At 41.4% G+C, this 18,409-nt stretch overlaps 1 protein-coding gene across 2 annotated transcripts in view; it reads left to right on the top strand.

Moving 5' to 3' along the window:
* The window catches only part of UACA (uveal autoantigen with coiled-coil domains and ankyrin repeats), a 68,342-nt gene that overhangs the window by 21,247 nt on the left and 28,686 nt on the right, over positions 1-18,409 (top strand). Inside the window, exons 1-3 of one of the 2 annotated variants that reach the window (XM_050968924.1) lie at positions 9,721-10,140; positions 15,400-15,533; positions 18,056-18,144. In XM_050968924.1, the coding sequence (XP_050824881.1) occupies positions 10,102-10,140; positions 15,400-15,533; positions 18,056-18,144 (262 nt within the window). In that variant the 5' untranslated portion in view covers positions 9,721-10,101. Of the gene's footprint in view, positions 1-9,720; positions 10,141-15,399; positions 15,534-18,055; positions 18,145-18,409 lie in introns of those variants that run through there. The other variant, XM_050968923.1, reaches the window with a different exon arrangement.

The raw sequence follows: 18,409 nt of genomic DNA, 5'->3' as shown, positions 1-18,409 counted from the left end.
GTTTTCATTTTCTCAACTACTGGCAAACAAGTGTCTTAAAAATCCAATTACCACCTACTTAAGCTGTTATATAATGCAAAAAGCATCATCATACTGGACTTTCTTTCTTTACCCTTTAATTTGGTTTATATGTCAATTTCTTATCACCATGCCTGCACTAGTTTTATTTTTAGATAATTTTCTGTTTCTTTAAAATGATGGAGAAGACTTCAGGCACAAGTTGGTTATTATAGTTCTTTGACCAGTTCCTATTGGTTCCCATTCAAGGTGGAATTTAATTGTATATTCAGTTACCTAATTTTCAACTCTCCATTGAAAGACTTCAAGTTACAGAGAATTTACCATTTACTCCAGTTTAAACCAGCAAGTGACCCAGGCCCCACTCTGTAGAGGAAGATGGAAAACCCCCCAGTGTATCTGCCAGTCTGACCTGAGGGAAAAGTCCTTCCCATCCCCAAAATATGGCACTGAGTTAGACCCTGAGCATGTGGGTGAGGCCCACTGGCCAAAAGCCTGTGAAAGAATTCTTTGTAGTAACTAGAGCCCTCCCCCTCTAATGTCCCGTCTCCAGCCACTGGAGACATTTGTTAATATCAGTTGTGGAAGGGCCATATGCCATTGTAGGTAACACATCATACCATACCCTGCATAAACTTATCAAGCTCAGTCTTGAAACTAGTTAAATTTTTTGCCCCCACTTTTGGATAGTTAGAAACCTGTGTCTAATTTCAAGCCTAAACTTATTGAAGACCAGTTTATATCCATTTGTTCTTGTGCCAACATTGGCTTTTAACTTAAATAACTCTTCTCCCTCACTGGTGTTTATCCCTCTGACGTATTTATAGAGAGTAATCATACCTCTGCTCAGTCTTCTTTGTTAGGTTGAACAAGCCAAGTTTAAGTCTCCTCTTGAAAGGTACGTTTTCCATTCCTCTGATCATCCTAGTAGCCCTTCTCCAACACTTGTTCCAGTCTGAATTAATCTTTCTTAAACATGGGTGTCTGAATTCCACATAGTCTTCTGGATGAGGTCTCACCAGTGCCTTGTATAATGGTAATAACATTTCCCTATCTCTACTGGCAATACTTTGCGTGATGCATCTTAGGATTGCATTAGCCTTTTGTGTGGCTGCATCACATTGGCGGCTCATAGTCATCCTGTGACTGAACAATACACCCAGGTCTTTCTCCTCCTTTGTCGCTTCCAACCAATAGGTCCCCAACTTGTAGTGAATTTTTTGTTGTTGGTACTTAAGTGCATGACTTTGCACTATTCATCCTATTTCTATTGCTCCAGTTTTCAAAGTCATCCAGATCTTTGTATACGATATTCTAGTCCTCCTTGGTATTGGCAAAACCTCCCAACCTTGTCATTTACAAATTTCGTTAGCACACTCCCACTTTTTGTGCCAAGGTCATTTAATTGAAATGTTAAAAAAGTTTTTGGTTCCAAGGAAGAGTAAACCGTGAGGAACTTCACTAGTAACGTCCCTCCAGTCTGACAGTTCACCCTTCAGCATGACCCACTCTGGCATCCCCTTTAACCAGTCCCTTAACCACCTTCTGATTCTTAGGGATTAATCCCTGTCTTCTCCACCTTAATAATTCCGTATGCGGAACTGGATCACATGCCTTACTGAAGTGCAGGCAGATTAGATCTGCATTTCCTTTGTCCTGGTTTTATCTTCTTAAAAATATATATCAGGTTGGTCTGGCACAGTATAGCTTTTTATAAACCAATGTATTCTGTCCCAATTACCATTTACCTCTATGATCTTAACTACTGTACTTTCTCTTTCAAAATTTGTTCTAAGACCCTGCAAACAATTGAGATCAAGGTAACGGGCCTGTTTTTTCCCGGTTGGTTTTTTCCCTTTCTTCAATATAGATGCTGAATTTGCAATTCCCTAGTCATAGGATATGGCCTCTAAGTTTATGGATTCATTAAAAATCCTTGATATTAGGCTGGCAACTTCATGTGCCAGTTCCTTTAATATTCTTGGATGGAGATTATCTAGGCCCCCTTGTTTGTTTGGTCCCATTAAGCAGTTTGCATGTCACTTCAGATGTGGTCATCTCTGCCTCCATATCCTCATTCCCATTAGCCACCTTGTCACTGTGCCCAGGATTCTTGTTACTCTTATTCAAAACTGAGGCAGAGTGTTCATTTAGTTGTTAGGCCATGGTTGGATTATCTTTAATCTCCACTCCATTCTCAGTGTTTAATAGTCCCAATTCTTCTTTTTTTATTTATGACGAAAGAACCTTTTACAATTGGTTTTAATTTCCTTTGCAAAGTCCATCTCTGCATGGCTTTTCCTAGTTCTCACTTTCTCTACACTTTCTGACCTCCAGCGGTAGCTTTCCTTGCTGATCCATCCCTCCTGTTCTTGTTCAGGGTAGTTTAGGAGAGTACTCAATGAACTCAGTGAGACTGGCTTTGTGTGCCTTTTTTATTTGGATTAACGGGATCTGACTTGCTTTTAATGCTTCAAGGTGAACTTTGACATTGTGAGATTGTACTATTTTTACATGGGCTTGAAGAGCTGTTGAAGTGAAAACTACCAATGATTGAGTGAGGCAGTATGTTGTGTGATCTCTCACTATTAGATAAATATACATCCTTCATTTGAAAAATATAGTTGCAATTTCCAGCAGCACTGGAAGTATCTGTTTGAGAGTTAGCCATTGTCAAGAGGAAAAGTTTATAGCAAGTATACAAATTAAGTGTCTGCTCTAGATAGCTTCTCCAGCTATCTTACTTCTGGTTCCACAGAACAGAATTCCAATATTTCACTGTTACAAGGTGATTGGAAGCTAATATATAAACACATTGTTCACCTTTCAAATGTTACCTTTGATATTTTGGTGTAGACTGTTCCCTGCTGAATTTCTTTCTGGTGTCTTGTCCTGTGGAGACTATCTGTGCTGCTTGTTAGAGTTCTGAAGCTGTCCTCTTGCTGTGTTCTGAGGTCAGAGGGTAGGAAATGCTTCTGAGAAGGGAAATATTGTGGGGTGGGGTGAGTGGAAGGAAGGTGGAAATCTTCCTAAATTTGGCAATGAAATACGTTCAGTAGGATTTTGTGACTCAAAGGGGGCAGAGCCACAGGTGACAACTCTGTGGACATTGAGGGTGGAAGGAAGGAAAGTGGACAGTGACATCCCATGGGCCCCAGGGAACTGAGGGCTTTAGGATGCAACTGGCTACTACAAGGATATTTCCAGCCTGAAGTGGTAAAAGTATGTGTGTTTTGTTTTGCCCTCTTTCCCCCCCCTCCCCGATCCAGTGTTTGAAAAACTGAGAACTTGATGCTCTCTTAGAGGCTAAAAGAGAAGCAGATGATGGAGGGAGAAATGTAACATGAACATTGAAGCAGAACAAACGTACACAAAATCACTACTCTGCAGAGGGCACTTTAGTTTGGGATGTGCTGTATTGGAACACTTCTGGGGAAGAAGATTGGCTTAAGAGCCTATGGATATGTCTGCACTACAGCTAGGAGTGTGTCAGGCAGTGCTAGCTCTGTTTGAGTTATTGTGCTAAAAATAGCAGTACAGGTGTTTGGGCTGGGGCTGGAGCTTAGGCTCGGAAGCGTGCCCCCACCCCTTTCAGAGCTGGTGCATCTCCACGGCTATCTTCAGCACTGGCGTGTGAACCCTAGTCTTTGGACTGTGAGACTCACTGCTGTGGGCTGCTGCTTGCTATATACAGATACTGTTTAAGAACTCTGAAATGCGGCACCAGTTGCGGTCCAGGAGAAGTGGTCCAAAGCCCTCCTCTCACTTCTGAAAGGTAATTGTTTAGCTAAATGGGGGCAGAGCAGGGCACATCTTCTGCCCTGAGAAGAGGCTACCACAGCAGTTATGGGAGGGGATCTATCCCACTCTGGCCAGCAAGCAGCCAAAAAAGCAGAGAGAGCGAGGCATTTCTGTTCAGAATGAGCTGCTGTTAGTTCTCCCAAGTCAGCATGCTTCCCCATGTGGGACAAGGGAAATCATGAGGATTCCTTAAAAGTTGCCAGATTCCTGCAGTTGTGCAGCAAGCTTTTAAGTTCTGGGTCTAAGGTCATTACAGACATTGGTCAATTAGACCCAGAACTTTAAATATAATCTACATATTTATTAAATATCTATTACCTCGTTGTGGTCATCTTGTTCCTTTTGGTAATCTCATCAAATGATGTCATCTTCTCTAGGAGTCCTCTTCCTGTGAAGTACTCTAATTACCTGGATGTAATGATCTAAATTACTTCATGGGTTTTTAGAGCACTTTTCATCTGTAAGACCTTTACAAACAGTTAATTATAGATGAAAGTCTGTATGCATAAAATGTTGGAAATTGTTACACCCAGGTAGATTTATCTGGCACTAGTTTGCTTTCAAAACATCCCCTCCTATATGTACTCAAAATGTTTACAATTTTAATATCAGATGTGTATATTTTTAACTTGATCCAAAATTTGCATCACAAGCTAATAGTTTATTTAGACTTGAAGGTCTTGCTAAAAAATATCTGCTCCAACTACCCCCTGACACATTGACTTATAAAGGTTAACTGGCAAAGTTGTGCTCTCTGAGATCACCTATTAAAACAAAAAACAATATTGAACTCTGTGGAAGTAAACTGTTTTTTCTGTGACTAACTTTTGTTTGGCACTATTGAACTCATGTGTTTACCTGATTAAATGGGATCAGAATGCCATGTTTATGTGCTAGAACAGCCTAAAAACAGTTAATTTTGAATTGAAGTGGTAATTGCTACAATGTGGATGCATACCTTAATCATGAAATGCAAAGCTGAATTGTCTGTTTTTCATAAACCAGCCTGTTTACTTCCAGCCATAAGCTAAACCGGAAGGGCCTGTTTACAAATTAAATAGGATGAAAACATTATCTTGCAATTTCCCGTGTCAATGTTTCTCCTTTGAGTTTAAATATATATGTTTTGCTTCCCTGGGGGGAAAATTTCTGTTTAAACTCTGCAATTACAGGTTTGAAATTGTGGGCAGAAGGGAAGAAAAGAGAGTGCTGATTATACACCTTGTTTTAATCTTTATAGATATGTCCTTGGGCTGTGTAGTAGCTAATCCATCTTCTGGTTTTTGTAATAGCTGCAAAATCATGTACTTTTTTTTCGTAAAAACAGAACAGTCAAAATGCTCTTTCAAGTCTGTGTACTGCTTTTGTATATTAAGGGTTTGAGAGTGGTTCAGCGGTAGACTCTTTTTTTTTTTTTTTTTTTTTTTTTTTTTTTTTTAAACATACTGCTAGTAGCAAAAGCTCTAAGCAGAGTGAAGATCAGGTAAACTAAACATTTTTGTTGTTGTTTTTTTCTATTTTATACCTGTTGAGTGTGGATTTTAAACACAAAACCCCCCAAAAGACTGTTTGAATTCCTGGGCATATGTTTTCCAGATCTTCATTGCCTCCTTATGCTGTAAACAGTGTGTGTATACAGGAAAGTTATTCTAGTCAAAACTTGTATTGACATCAATGACATCTCCATGCCTGGAATGAGGGAGGAGGCTACCCACTGTGTAGGTGAGTGGGATTTTTCAAAAGCACTCTCTACTTGTCTATGGGCTTGTCTACATCAGAAAGTTGCAGCGCTGGTGAGGGAGTTACAGCGCTGCAACTTAGGAGGTGTACACATCTGCAGGGCACCACCAGCGCTGCAACTCCCTGTTTGCAGCACTGGCCGTACTCCCGTTTGGTCTCGGGTGTAGAGGATCCAGCGCTGGTGATCCAGCGCTGGTAATCAAATATAGACACTTACCAGCGCTTTTCTTGACCTCCGTGGAATAAGCAGGTATCCCAGCATACCTGAGGAAGCCTCTGGTAATCAAGCTGGTCTCCTTCCCCGGTTTGCTCTCGCGTTCCCCGAACCCCGAGCAAGCAGGTCTCCTTCCCTGAGGTTTGCTGGGTGGTTCCGGGAACGCGAGAGCAAACCGGGAAAGGAGACCAGCTTCGCCGCGGTTTGCTCTCGCGTTCCCGGAACCACCCTGCAAACCGCAGGGAAGGAGACCTGCTTGTTCGGGGAACGCGAGAGCAAACCGCGGCGAAGCTGGTCTCCTTTCCCGGGTTTGCTCTCGCGTTCCCCGAACCACCCAGCAAACCGCAGGGAAGGAGACCTGCTTGCTCGGGGTTCGGGGAACGAGAGAGCAAACCGCGGCGAAGCTGGTCTCCTTTCCCGGTTTGCTCTCGCGTTCCCGGAACCACCCAGCAAACCGCAGGGAAGGAGACCTGCTTGCTCGGGGTTCGGGGAACGCGAGAGCAAACGGCGGCGAAGCTGGTCTCCTTTCCCGGTTTGCTCTCGCGTTCCCGGAACCACCCAGCAAACCTCAGGGAAGGAGACCTGCTTGCTCGGGGTTCGGGGAACGCGAGAGCAAACCGGGAAAGGAGACCAGCTTCGCCGCGGTTTGCTCTCGCGTTCCCCGAACCTCCCTTGAAGCCGCCCAACAGCGCTGCAGTGTGGCCACATCTAACACCACTTGCAGCGCTGGTTGCTGTAAGTGTGGCCACTCTGCAGCGCTGGCCCTATACAGCTGTACTAATACAGCTGTAACAACTAGCGCTGCAAAATTTTAGATGTAGACATGGCCTATGTGTTCCCAATAGGAGTTTTACTTACTGAGTTTGAGAACAGAGTTAGTCCAATATAATAATTATTTTTTCCTTTCCTTTCAAAACAAGACTTTTTCCCAAGTATAAAGCTAACAGGGATTTGGCAGCTGTTACTCCTGTAAGGAGCATATTGTTATGCCAGAGCTTTAGATAACTTTTGTTTTTGTATTTAACCAAATCCAAATGTAGAAAGTCAAATCAATTAATCTTTTCGGTCAAAGCCAGTTAAGGCCTCTGGTGTTCACTCATACTGATTTATTTAGATCTTTTTATAGAGTAAATGTTGGATCCTTGTATAAGACTGCGTTGTTTAAAAATATTTGGACATCAGCGGAGACATTTTAGCTACTTGGATAAAGTAAACGAGCTGCATTAAAGGATCAGACATACTGGGGTGAGAAGCCTTGGTGGTTTTTTGTTTTGTTTAATTTTTATTTTTTAAAATCCTAACAGCTGGGGGTTCCTAACAATCTCCTTTATTTCTATAAGGCATGTGTATTGGGGGAGTGTTTCTTGAAGTGGGGGAGAATGTGGGGAGTGAAAGGGGGGGGACACCATTGGCACTTACTTTAAAAACTCTTTGTGGGAAGCTGCACAAAGTGCACTATGGATGTTGTTTTTCTTGAAGCTCCCTTAAGGTTAGCTTTTTGTACAATGATGCTGGCTGGCCAAATTTTTTCCCTTGTGACTTGATTCCTTTGCAGGTCTCTTAAATTGGAATGCTTTAGTTTATTATAATACATGGGAGAAGGGACAATAAAATAAATTACTAAATCTACCATCCTTTTAACCATTATCTCACCGTATTAGCATTCCATCCTTGCATGCTGCTCCAAATTGGTGTATCAGTACAGCTAACATTAGGACACTATGGCTACACTCACACTTTACAGCGCTGCAACTTTCGCGCTCAGGGGTGTGAAAAAACACCCCCCTGAGCGCTGCAAGATACAGCGCTGTAAAGCGTCAGTGTAATCAGGGCGGCATCCCTGGGAGCACGGCTCCCAGCACTGCACGCTACACCCGTAACGGATGTGGTTTACGTGCAGCGCTGGGAGAGCTCTCTCCCAGCGCTGCCGCTCTGACTACACTCACACTTCAAAGCGCTGCCGCGGCAGCGCTCCGAAATTCCAAATGTAGCCATACTTGCAGTAGAAATCTTATAGCACTAGAATGAAAGTAGATATCTATTTCCCCTCACCCCTGCCCCAGTCCTCCTCCGTTTTCCGGAGCTGTCACACTGATGCCTCTTACTCTGACTGGACAGCTGCCATCAAACTGCCCTTTCATATGGTCTCTCTCCTGCTGATTATGTAATTAGAACACCCACAAGTGAATAATGTCACTGTGAAGCTGTTGAACATCAGCTCAGGTAGTTAGCATCCTATACGCTGCTGTGTTTTGGAACAGAGTGAACAGCGTGAGATCTTAGCTCTCAGCTCTCACTCTTGCTTCCAGAACTTTCTTTGGCCTTCTTTCCCTTCAGTTTATTTAGGCCTCTCTTCCCTTGAAGGGCACTGAATAAGCTAAGATAAAATTAATTAGTATGTCCTTGTGGCAGGGCTGTTCCAATAACATTTTAGAAACTAACAGGAAATGAGGCAGCTGCAATATTTCCTTCCATTACTGACTAGCCAGTCCAATGCAGTTGCCTCCATTCCACTATGTCCCTGTTTCTCTTCTTATGGGACACAGGGTTGCTACTTGTTGGTTTTCGACTGGAATGTCCGGTTGAAAAGGGACCCTGGCAGCTCTGGTCTGCACCACTGAGGAGGCCATTAAAAGTCCAGTTGGCGGCGCAGCGGGGTTAAGGCAGGCTCCTTGCCTGCTGTGGCTCCGCACAGCTCCCGGAAGCATGTCCCCCACTCTGGCTCCTAGTGTGTGGAGCCCCCTGGTTGCCCCTGCGCCTGCCCCCACCCCAGGCACCGGCTTCATAGCTCCCATTGGCCAGGAACCACAGCCAATGGGAGCTGCGGGGACTGCGCCTATGGATGAGGCAGCGCAGAGATCTGCCTGCCTCTGACTGGGAATGGTTGGATCATTACACTAATTGAATCTATTTCCCTATGTTAAGTTCTCCTCACACCTTCTATGGGTCATCTTAATTATCACTTCAAAAGTTTTTTTTCCTGCTGACTATAGCTGATCTCAATTGATTAGACTCTTCTTGTTGGTGTGCATACTTCCACCTTTTCATGTTCTCTGTATGTATAAATATCTCCTGTCTGTGTGTTCCATTCTATGCATCCGAAGAAGTGAGCTGTAGCTCACGAAAGCTCATGCTGAAATAAATTTGTTAGTCTCCAAGGTGCCTCAAGTACTCCTGTTCTTGATGTTGACCTAGTCCACTAAATATGGTGTTTAGGAGATTTCCACTGTTAAATTTAAAATGTGTGAAAGAGGACCCTACATCTTCAATACTGTTAATCATTACACTGTCTATTTAATGGCTTGACAGCCTCTGTGGCTCCTCTCATTTCACGTGTTGGGGAGACAGACTGGCAGCAGCAGTAAGCTGAAACCTGGTTGTATTCAGAATGGGATTCATACTTGTAAAAGAAGAATTTTTTTAAGGCAAAGGCATGTGCTTTTTCTAAATTAAAATCGGATACATTTTTGTCAAAATAGAATCACTCAGTCTGTGTTCTATGTAGTCATAACTTTGTCTAAAGTCAGATGATCATAAAGCTGATTCCAGCTTTCAGTGTTGTTTGGGGAATAGCTAAGTCTGTTCCTGCTATTATTTGTAACATCCTGTTTAACAGTGATAACGGTGACCCTCGTATAGTGTTAGTCAAATTAACTTTTGACTGACATGTTTGTTTCTTTAAGGTGAACATTTGCACATCTGCAAAATGTGGCACCTTGGTGGTAGTTTTAACACATGCTTGTCTCTTTTGCTAGCCATAAGCATAAAATGTATTACTCACAGGATGAGCATGCATAAAATGTATTATTAGCTATTCCTTTCTATCACTCAGCTATCAAGTACTGGACAATCAAAAAATAGAACTGGGCTGATGTGAGACTGTCTGCATATTGTTTACAGGATATTTCAGATCTGGGGAATATTACTGTGAGTCAGTCACTGTGGCAGTCTGGGCTGCAGCACAGAGGCTGCAGAAACAAAAGCTGTATGTAGGGTTTTCATGTGAAGTGCCAGAGAGGGACAGCCTAAGCAAAAGAAGGAACCCCTGTACCTGTCTTAGGCTGTCCCTGGGCCGTCTTTAAGGGAAAAGACTTAATTTTGTAAGAGTTATGAAGTCTGAAGAAGATCCTGAAGATGGAGAAAATATAGTTGGGGATCCAAGCTAAGCGAAGGATGGAACAAAATGAATGTAGGGCAGAACAAATAGTATATTGCTTAGAGCAGCCTGTTTTGACTTCTGGTTGGGTGCTTGCCTTGTAAACTGCTGCAGTTTGTAACTGAATGTGAGGTAAATTATTTGTTGCTGACAACAAGGAGTTGCAGGTTCTATGATGAGTTGTTGGTTTTCCTGTGCTGCTAGAAACACAGTAGGTATCTTGTATTTCTTATTAATGGAAGAGTTGTTTTTTTTTAGTAGCTCTGTCTGCATGAGTTTAAATTTTGTAAATATTCAAGCTGTTCCTTACTTATTATTTAGCATCAGTTATGTCTGTAGCCACTATAATAGTGTTGTTGGCAGTTTCTACTGTAAAAAGGCTAAAATAAAAAATGCTGTGAACCACTTCTTAATTGATAATTACTTGGTTTAGTGGACCATAGTAAATTGACATAATTGAAAATTTGTGCAGAAATCACTAACCTTTATGTTGTACATTGTTTTCTTAGGACTTGATACTAAACTTTTTCTTATACTAATATTCTAAATTTGTGAAGATCTTGATTATGGGTATAACGACATAACATAGTGGTTTCATTTGGAGTATTTTTCTCATTTTAAAAGGAGATTCATTGAAGTGTTTGAATTTGTTCACACTTACATCTGTAAAAGGTTGAAGGTTAAGCCTGAAGATCTTTGACAATTTAAAGCATCTATCTGCATGCAAAACATTTTATTGAATTCCCTTTGAACCCAACACAGTGAATGTATTAGAGCAGTGGTTTTCAGCCTTTTTTCATTTGTGGACTCCTAAAAAAGTCAAATGGAGATTTGACCCCTTTGGAAATCTTAGACATAGTTTGCAGTCCCCTGTGGGTCCGCGGACCACAACTTGAAAACTACTCTATTAGAGTATTTAAAGGCAGCAAGAGGATGCTCCATATGTAGTCTTTAAAGTATGTAAACTTACACATGCAAAGAAATTTGGAGTGACAAGAAAAATTGCCAATTTTCAGAGCAAAACAACTTACCCTCTCCAGGACTAGTGCACATGCGGGTTTAGTATGGATCCAATGACTGGCTTTCATGAAACACCAAAAAGGCAAAGATGTTGTAATACAGAAAATGTAGCTAAGTTGAGTGGACTGGGAGAGAAATTCTAAAATAGATTTTAAATGGTAAGTCAATGAACAACAAAAGCAAGGGTGTGGAACGCATTCCAAACACACTTCACTTTGACAGTTGTTTACTTCTACTTATTTGGTACTTAAAGTACTAATAGTACCTGTTGTTGGTAGGATGTTTAGTAAAAGAGAGATCCATTACAATACAGAATAGAGGTTCCAATCATGTTTTCAGCTCCACTGTAAGGCATTCTGCAGAATAAGAGTCACTTCTTCAAATAGCAAAATGAGACCTTGCTATAGTGCGTAAGTATTGCTAAAGAGGTTACTAGAGACAGCTGTCCTCTTGTATGGATTACCTATGTGCTACTTTATTAAACATACTTGGGAAGACCAATGTTCCCTAATGAGGCAAAGTTTTTAGAATTCGAACAGTTTTTTTTTCTGCCCAAGATTTAACTTGTTTTTTTTAAAACCATTTTTTACACGAATATGTATTCTTGTTTTATGTACCTTTTTCTTGTTTTCCTTCATGTACATATAAAGACTGACCAGCTCTCCTGCTTAAAGATCCAGAAATCATAGATTAATGTTTTGGACAACTTAAGACTGGAACAAAATAGATTTCTTAGAGTGCATAATTTTAAATGTTGCATTAACAATATCAGTTTGCAATGTTTTTTTATCGGAGAAAACATAAATATGATTCAGCCTCTTTTCTTTGGAAATTCGGTTAGGTTTCCTGAATGCTGGTTTGATAGAAAATGTGGTTCTCACTAAATCAAGAACTTTAAAACTTGTATTCAGTGACCTGCAGCAGCTGGAAATAGCTCTGTTGTTGTTTTTAGTGAATTACATAGAGCAGCTAGTCTCTGTGGAGCCAAACTTGCAGCTAACATTCCATTACAATCCTGATTTTTTTCGCCTCCCACCTCCTTCTGCCAGCAACTTCACTGATCAGTCTGAAATATTGCATGCAGGATTTTAGCTCCAAGTGGAATTTTTCTGGAATGAAAAGGGCAATTCGGATAAAGTGATTTGGAGGCATATAGGTCAGAAATGGAAGTGGGTTTCACTTATTGGGATAGACTCCTAATATGTTTTGGCATGTCAGATCTTTTAGACCGGGGTTGGTAACCTTTCAGCAGTGATATGCTGAGCCTTCATGTATACACTCTAAGGCTTCGCATGCAGGTAATACATTTGAATGTTTTTTAGAAAGTCTCTCTCTAAGTCTATATATAACCAAACTATGGTTATATCTAAAGTAAACAAGGTTTTCAAAATGTTTCAGATGCTTTATTTAAAATTAAATTAAAATGCAGATCTTATTAGTTTAGTGTGATCCTTGCCCTTGCTTTTCCTTGCTGAGTTTTCCAATGTCTGGTGGCACCTATTTAGATACTTTAAGCTGCACACAGGCTTCTGAGTTATAAGGTGATAACCGGCTGGCAGGAGGTCAGCGGCTGGAACCCCAGATGGGCAGCTAAGGTGAGTGGAGCTGGCGGCTGGTAGGGCTGAGCAGGGCCGGAAGCCTGGACCCTGTCTGGCAGGTGGCCTGCCATGGAACTCCAACTGGAAGCAAGGTGAGTGGGGCTGCCAGCAGCCAGAACCCCAGAGCGGAGGCGGGCTGAATGGCTTAGCCCGCCACTGCTCTGGGGTTTCCAGCACTGGTTCCTGCCAGCTTGAGTGTCAGCCCTATGCCAGCCTGGGGTTCCTTCCCCCAGGCCAGCAGCAGGTGCTGAGTAGGACCGGCGGCAGGACCGTGGCTGCCAGGAGCTGGCAGTGGAAACCTCAGAGCAGTGGTGAGCTGAGCAGCTTAGCCTGCTGCCGCTCTGGGTTTTGGCTGCTGGCTCCTTGCCAGCTGGGGTGTCAGCCTGCCGCCAGCCTGGGGTTCCTTCCCCCAGGCCAGCAGTGGGTGCTGAGTGGGACTGGCGGCAGGACCCCGGCTGGTAAGGGGCCAGCAGTGGGAACCCCAGAGTGGCGGTGGGCTGAGCGCCAGCCTGCCCTGCATATCATCAGAAATCGGCTCAGTGGCACGCGTGCCATAGGTTGCTGACCCCTGTTTTAGACCAAGTGTGCTGAAACTCTAAATATGTGGGTTGGGTGTCTCTCTTTTGGTGTGTTCTGGTTTTGATGAGTGTTGTCTGACTAGTATTGGTGGGTGAATTACTTTGATGTTTGCCTTCTTTACAAAATCTGCATAGCCAGGTACTCTTCAGGCAATTTGAAATAACTCCGTGAACTTCCTCATTCCCAGACTGCTTGAGGAAAGCTAAAATATCACTGTTAATAGGAGAGAACTGCACAGGGAACCTGATCTTCTCTTGCTTGTTTCCAGCATCAGCTTTTCATTTTGAAATTGGAAAGTTAAGTAACTAGTGGTTCTTTAGTTCAGCCATTACTTCTTTGTGTTCTATTTTAATGGGCCAAATTGAACAAGGAATGGAACTCAGATCGGAATCTTGGTGCTGAAGTAAATGTGTGTTGACGTGTAAGTTGCCCATAAACAGTGTAATTTGCATCAGTTGGGCATTCAGTTGTGTATATTGCAAGTATAAGTTACTTCTCCAAAGTGCAGGAGAGGAGTGTACTAGGAAACACAACTTGAAGGAGTGTGTAAGATAAAAGCAGCTACTTAGGCCAGCACCACTTCCTGGCAATCCTGTGGTGAGTTTTAGCCATGGAATAAGCAGATATAACACCCACTTACTTTAACGGATTTTGCATCAGGTTAAGCTAAAGACAAATTTGGTGTCAAATTGACTACACTTATTTTGCATACTGCTGAATGCCAACTTGGCAGCAGTTGGAGTATTTTGCCAATCACATCGCTCTCTTCTGTACGCTTGATATCCTATGCATAAGGATCATAAATTTAAATCTAGTTTAGATGTACCCCATTGCATTTTTTTCCACACCACTCCTTTCTTGTGTGTGGGGAAAAGTCTCCCAATCAAAATCTATAGACACCACTCTATCCTCATTGTTCCTCATTAAACCTCTTGGCTGCTATACAGAAAACTGTATTTGAAAATGTCTAGATAGGTGGCAAGTTGTAACTTTACTACTGCTAATATTCTGTGCTGAAACAGCTTATTTTTGTTACTCCTTCCTGGTCCCCACTTACATTTCATCCACTTGTTATGTCTTGTCTCTTAATTTGTAAGCTCTTTTGGACAGGGGACTAGAATTTGTCACACATTAGTTGAATGGATTCCCAACCTGGCTTAGGCTTCTAGGACTTGGCTGTAGCATAAATGTTGGATAATAATAAATAAAGATGCACTCAGAGGTCTTTGTTCATAGTTAGCCCAGAGCACAGACTTGGCAACCATGCAATTAACTGCTTTGCTGTGTGTTATGGCTCTTGCATTATGTTTTTGTTATCATGGAAGTCGCTCCTTCATAAAGATGACAATCGGTATGTAAACTTTCATATGGCCCCTCCACGCCATTGCAAAATCCTTGTTATGTGACTACCGTTATATGTATTTTTCAAATGTAAAACTAGTCTCCTGATTTGAGACTTGGCATGGAATCTAAGCTAACTTTTCTGGGGCATTAACCTATTAAGAACTGGTCCAAATGCTACTCAATTTGCGTCCTCACTGTGCTGAGTGATATTGGGTTATGATTTCATATCCTAGATGTGTATGTGAAATCAAAGATGTGGGCTCTGTACTTTGTTTGTGGAGTCAAACCCTAAAGTGAATTTAGGATTTTGATAGCTGCTGGCTGCAAACTTTGTCCTTATCAAATATCCTTTAGTAAAATGTCTTCATCTTGCACTTAAGTAGAATGTAGGCTGGAAAGTTGGCAGTGGGCAGAGGCAGAGTTACGTTTCTTTAACCTTATGTTCTATGGTGGTTTTCATACTTGGATTTTATGCTTTTAACGCAAGCTTTTTTTGTTTTGTTTCTGGACTTCATAGCACATGGGTCTTTAGAGAAGTCTACAGAATTCTAAGGGGCTTTTCCCCTTAAGTATGTGATATTCTATTCTATATAGTTCTTGTAATGTCCTCATCGCTGTAGGATGTGGGCATCTTCCCGTCGTGAATTAAGCCGTGTGTTTACACGTCTGTCATGTGGTTTTTCTCTTATGCCTTCCCCAATGGGAGAACTGTGTGCAGGAGCATAGTCTTTGGTAGGGTTTTTAGGTATACATGCTGCTCTGTGTCTGTAGTAGATACTGACAAATTAAACTGTAATTTAATGAAGATTTCTTGCCTGGGAATTGAGCAAATTATGAGATTAATTTTTTATGATGGTAATCTTAATAGGTTCACATTGTGCAGTTCACTCATTTGTGGTGGTGGGTTTTTTACTTTTGTCTTTATGCAGCTGAATACAGATTGGAGCAAATATGATGATCGGTTGATGAAAGCAGCTGAAAGGGGAGATGTGGAAAAAATTTCATCTGTTCTTGCCAAAAAGGGAGTCAATCCTACTAAACTGGATGTGGAAGGGAGATCTGCGTAAGTAATTCCCAAGAATGTAGTAGAGGTTGATGGCATAAATAGTGAAATTTGTTTAGACTGTAAATCTTTCTTCATTATATCACATTTTTACTGATGCTGTGTATTACTCTTCCCCATCTGAAACAAAAAGCAGATTACAGAATTAGAGTTCCAGAATTACATATCTATTAGAGGTAGAAGATTTTAAGCAAAAGAGTGTACACAAATTCCATACTTTACTAAAATAAGCTCCTCACTGTACCATCCTAGATAGAAATTCACACTTCATCTAGCCACATACCAATGCTCTGAAGGCTGTCAACCTCCTGTTAGTCAGGTTCATTTAGCAGTACTGGGAAAATAGGAATGCATACTCATTGACATCTGTCCCTCGAAGAGATATGTGAAGTCCTATTGCGTGAACTGGAACGGTGAAAAGGTGGAAATCAGTAGAGCCTAGGGTAGCAAAATTGAGATGGTGATAATCTGAAGGAAGTTATTGGGCACTGTGAGTGGTTGAGGGGCTTGTAGGGGATTGATTAGGTAAGAGTGGAGTACTCTACTGTATAGCGAGAGGGAGGCTTGAAAAGAGATTTGAAAGCAGGAGGTTGGGGAAAGATAAGGAAAATCTACTCAACAGAAATATGTGATTTGTTGATTCCATGAATTCAGGAGTCCACAGCATGATAGAGGCTTGCCCATGAAGCCAGAAGAACGAGTAAGAGATCTAGCCAGTCCAGAAGTGGCTAGCTGTCACTTTTATTTCTTTCCCATTGCACAAACTGAATCTATATATGTAACTGGCTTTTCTTGTTTGTATGTAGTAATGTATGGAGTATTTTATATAAAATTTCTTTAAAACCAACACCTTCCCCCTAAATCAAAACAAATCCCTACCGTGTGTGTCATCTAAAATGTTTCGTAAACCCACTTTGGGTTTACTAATTTAATTCTTTTCATAATGGATGTTATAGGAAAATACAGTTAGTATTTTTAGAATCTTCAAAACTAAACTCAAAATAAGATTTGAAAAGCATTCTCCAGATATTACTGCCAACCATTTTGTCTCAAATTACCAATGTTGACTGTATTTCTAGGTTGTTCAACAGCATTAATACTGTATGATTTGTGGTAGGTAATAGTAGTAGGTAAAAGAAATATGCATGTTTGGGTGGAACATTCCTATATCCATCAAACTTAGCCAAAGATTACACTGTGATATTATCATCTGCCTGATTCTGCTAACCATTTCAGGTTCTTGAATCATCTTGTATCAAAACTACCAGGTACACCAAGAAAGTAGAAGTACAAGTGGCTTTTGGATATTGTGCCTTACAAGCGTCCATTCTTTAATTCTTTGTCCTCCTTGTGTTTTTCCATGATCGCTTATATTCCGGTAGTTACTCTGGTTCAGTGAAAATATAAGTGCAGGCTGGTATGGTTTACTCCTACTTGAGGTCTGGTGATCTCTTAGCATATTTATGCACCAATGCATAGGAGCCAATCCTGGCTTTTTATAACTAATTCCACGTATGAGTAAATAATGGGCATAAGTATTTTATGGAAGAGTCTGCTGAAATTGTATTGTGTATCTACCTCCTGTCTGAAATAGGAGGGATTCTGGTTACCAATAGAAAAACTGAACTACAACCATGGTTGTAATAGGTGAACAAAATCAAATAGCTCCTCTGGATTGAAGCATCTGTCATAGACTTTTGAGGGAATTTCCAAGCCTATGCAGTACCCTACCTTTCTGCAGCCCCCTCAGCATTAAAAATAGTGGGATCCAGCAGCACTGCTTTTGGGGCCCCAATGCCACCCTGTATCTTTTCTGTACTTCTCAAATCCCAGAGTGCATTAGCAAATATGCAAGTAAAATGAGCTGGGGTTGATCAGAATGAGAGAGGCAGCCAGTTGAAAAGCAAGGGAATTAGACAGTAAATATAGAGGGAACTGTTAGATTTTGTGGGGAGGAAAGGTGAAGGAGAGGAGGATGAGGAATTGCTCTTTACCAAAGTTATCCTCCATCTTTAAAATTTGGATTGATAGGAGAAGTTTGAATTGGTGGTTATAACGGTCAGCATGACCATCGTTCCTCAAGGTATGTTCACAAAAGTTAACAGAAATCCATGCGGCTACAATTTCAAACGGAAGTGATAGAAGTATCATTGCTTTGACTATGCTAATGCTAGATCCTAGTAAATTTAAATCATGATTTGGGAAGGGAAAGCTTATCAGTATTGCACTCATTCTCTGCCACAGACATAAAAGTAATGTACTGGCTTTATTGAAAGAAATGATGCTTCCTCCTCTTCCACCCCCACCCTCACCCCCTTAAATTGCTTCAGGACATGCTACAACACTAGACTTTCCAAGCTTGAACTACATGAGGGAGATCTGGTTTTAACCTACCTGACACTTCACTGTACAACTATTTTTATTGTGAACTCTGCCTCTGTTACCCTTTTTTCTTTTTCTTCTTCCATGCAAAACTGGTCTGTTTAAGCCAAGAAATGCATAGTATCTTTTTTCCCCCTTAGATTTCATGTTGTAGCATCAAAAGGAAACCTGGATTGTTTGAATACCATTCTTGTACATGGGGTTGATATCGTAGCCAGTGATGCTGCAGGTATGTTTCCTTAAAGTTTAAGGATGACATTTTCAAAAACCCTTGGCATAGGTCTGGTTTCTATCCTGAAACAAAATCTACATTAAATGCTTATAACTTGTCCTGTAGTATGCAACAGGCTAAAGCAGATGTAGACTTGAGCACGTGTTGAATATCTGCTTGAAATTCTTTGCTTCCTCATGGCTAGAAACATGGCATAGAGTACATGCTTCAAACTGTCTGATTCTGTGTTGGATATAGTTCAGGTTCTCTGAATTGAACAAAT

This window comes from Gopherus flavomarginatus, chromosome 9 (assembly GCF_025201925.1).
Source record: "Gopherus flavomarginatus isolate rGopFla2 chromosome 9, rGopFla2.mat.asm, whole genome shotgun sequence".
In the NCBI taxonomy this organism is placed as follows: Eukaryota; Metazoa; Chordata; order Testudines; family Testudinidae; genus Gopherus; species Gopherus flavomarginatus.
Note: the sequence above shows the minus strand (reverse complement) of the source record. Positions and strands in the feature narration are given on the sequence as shown.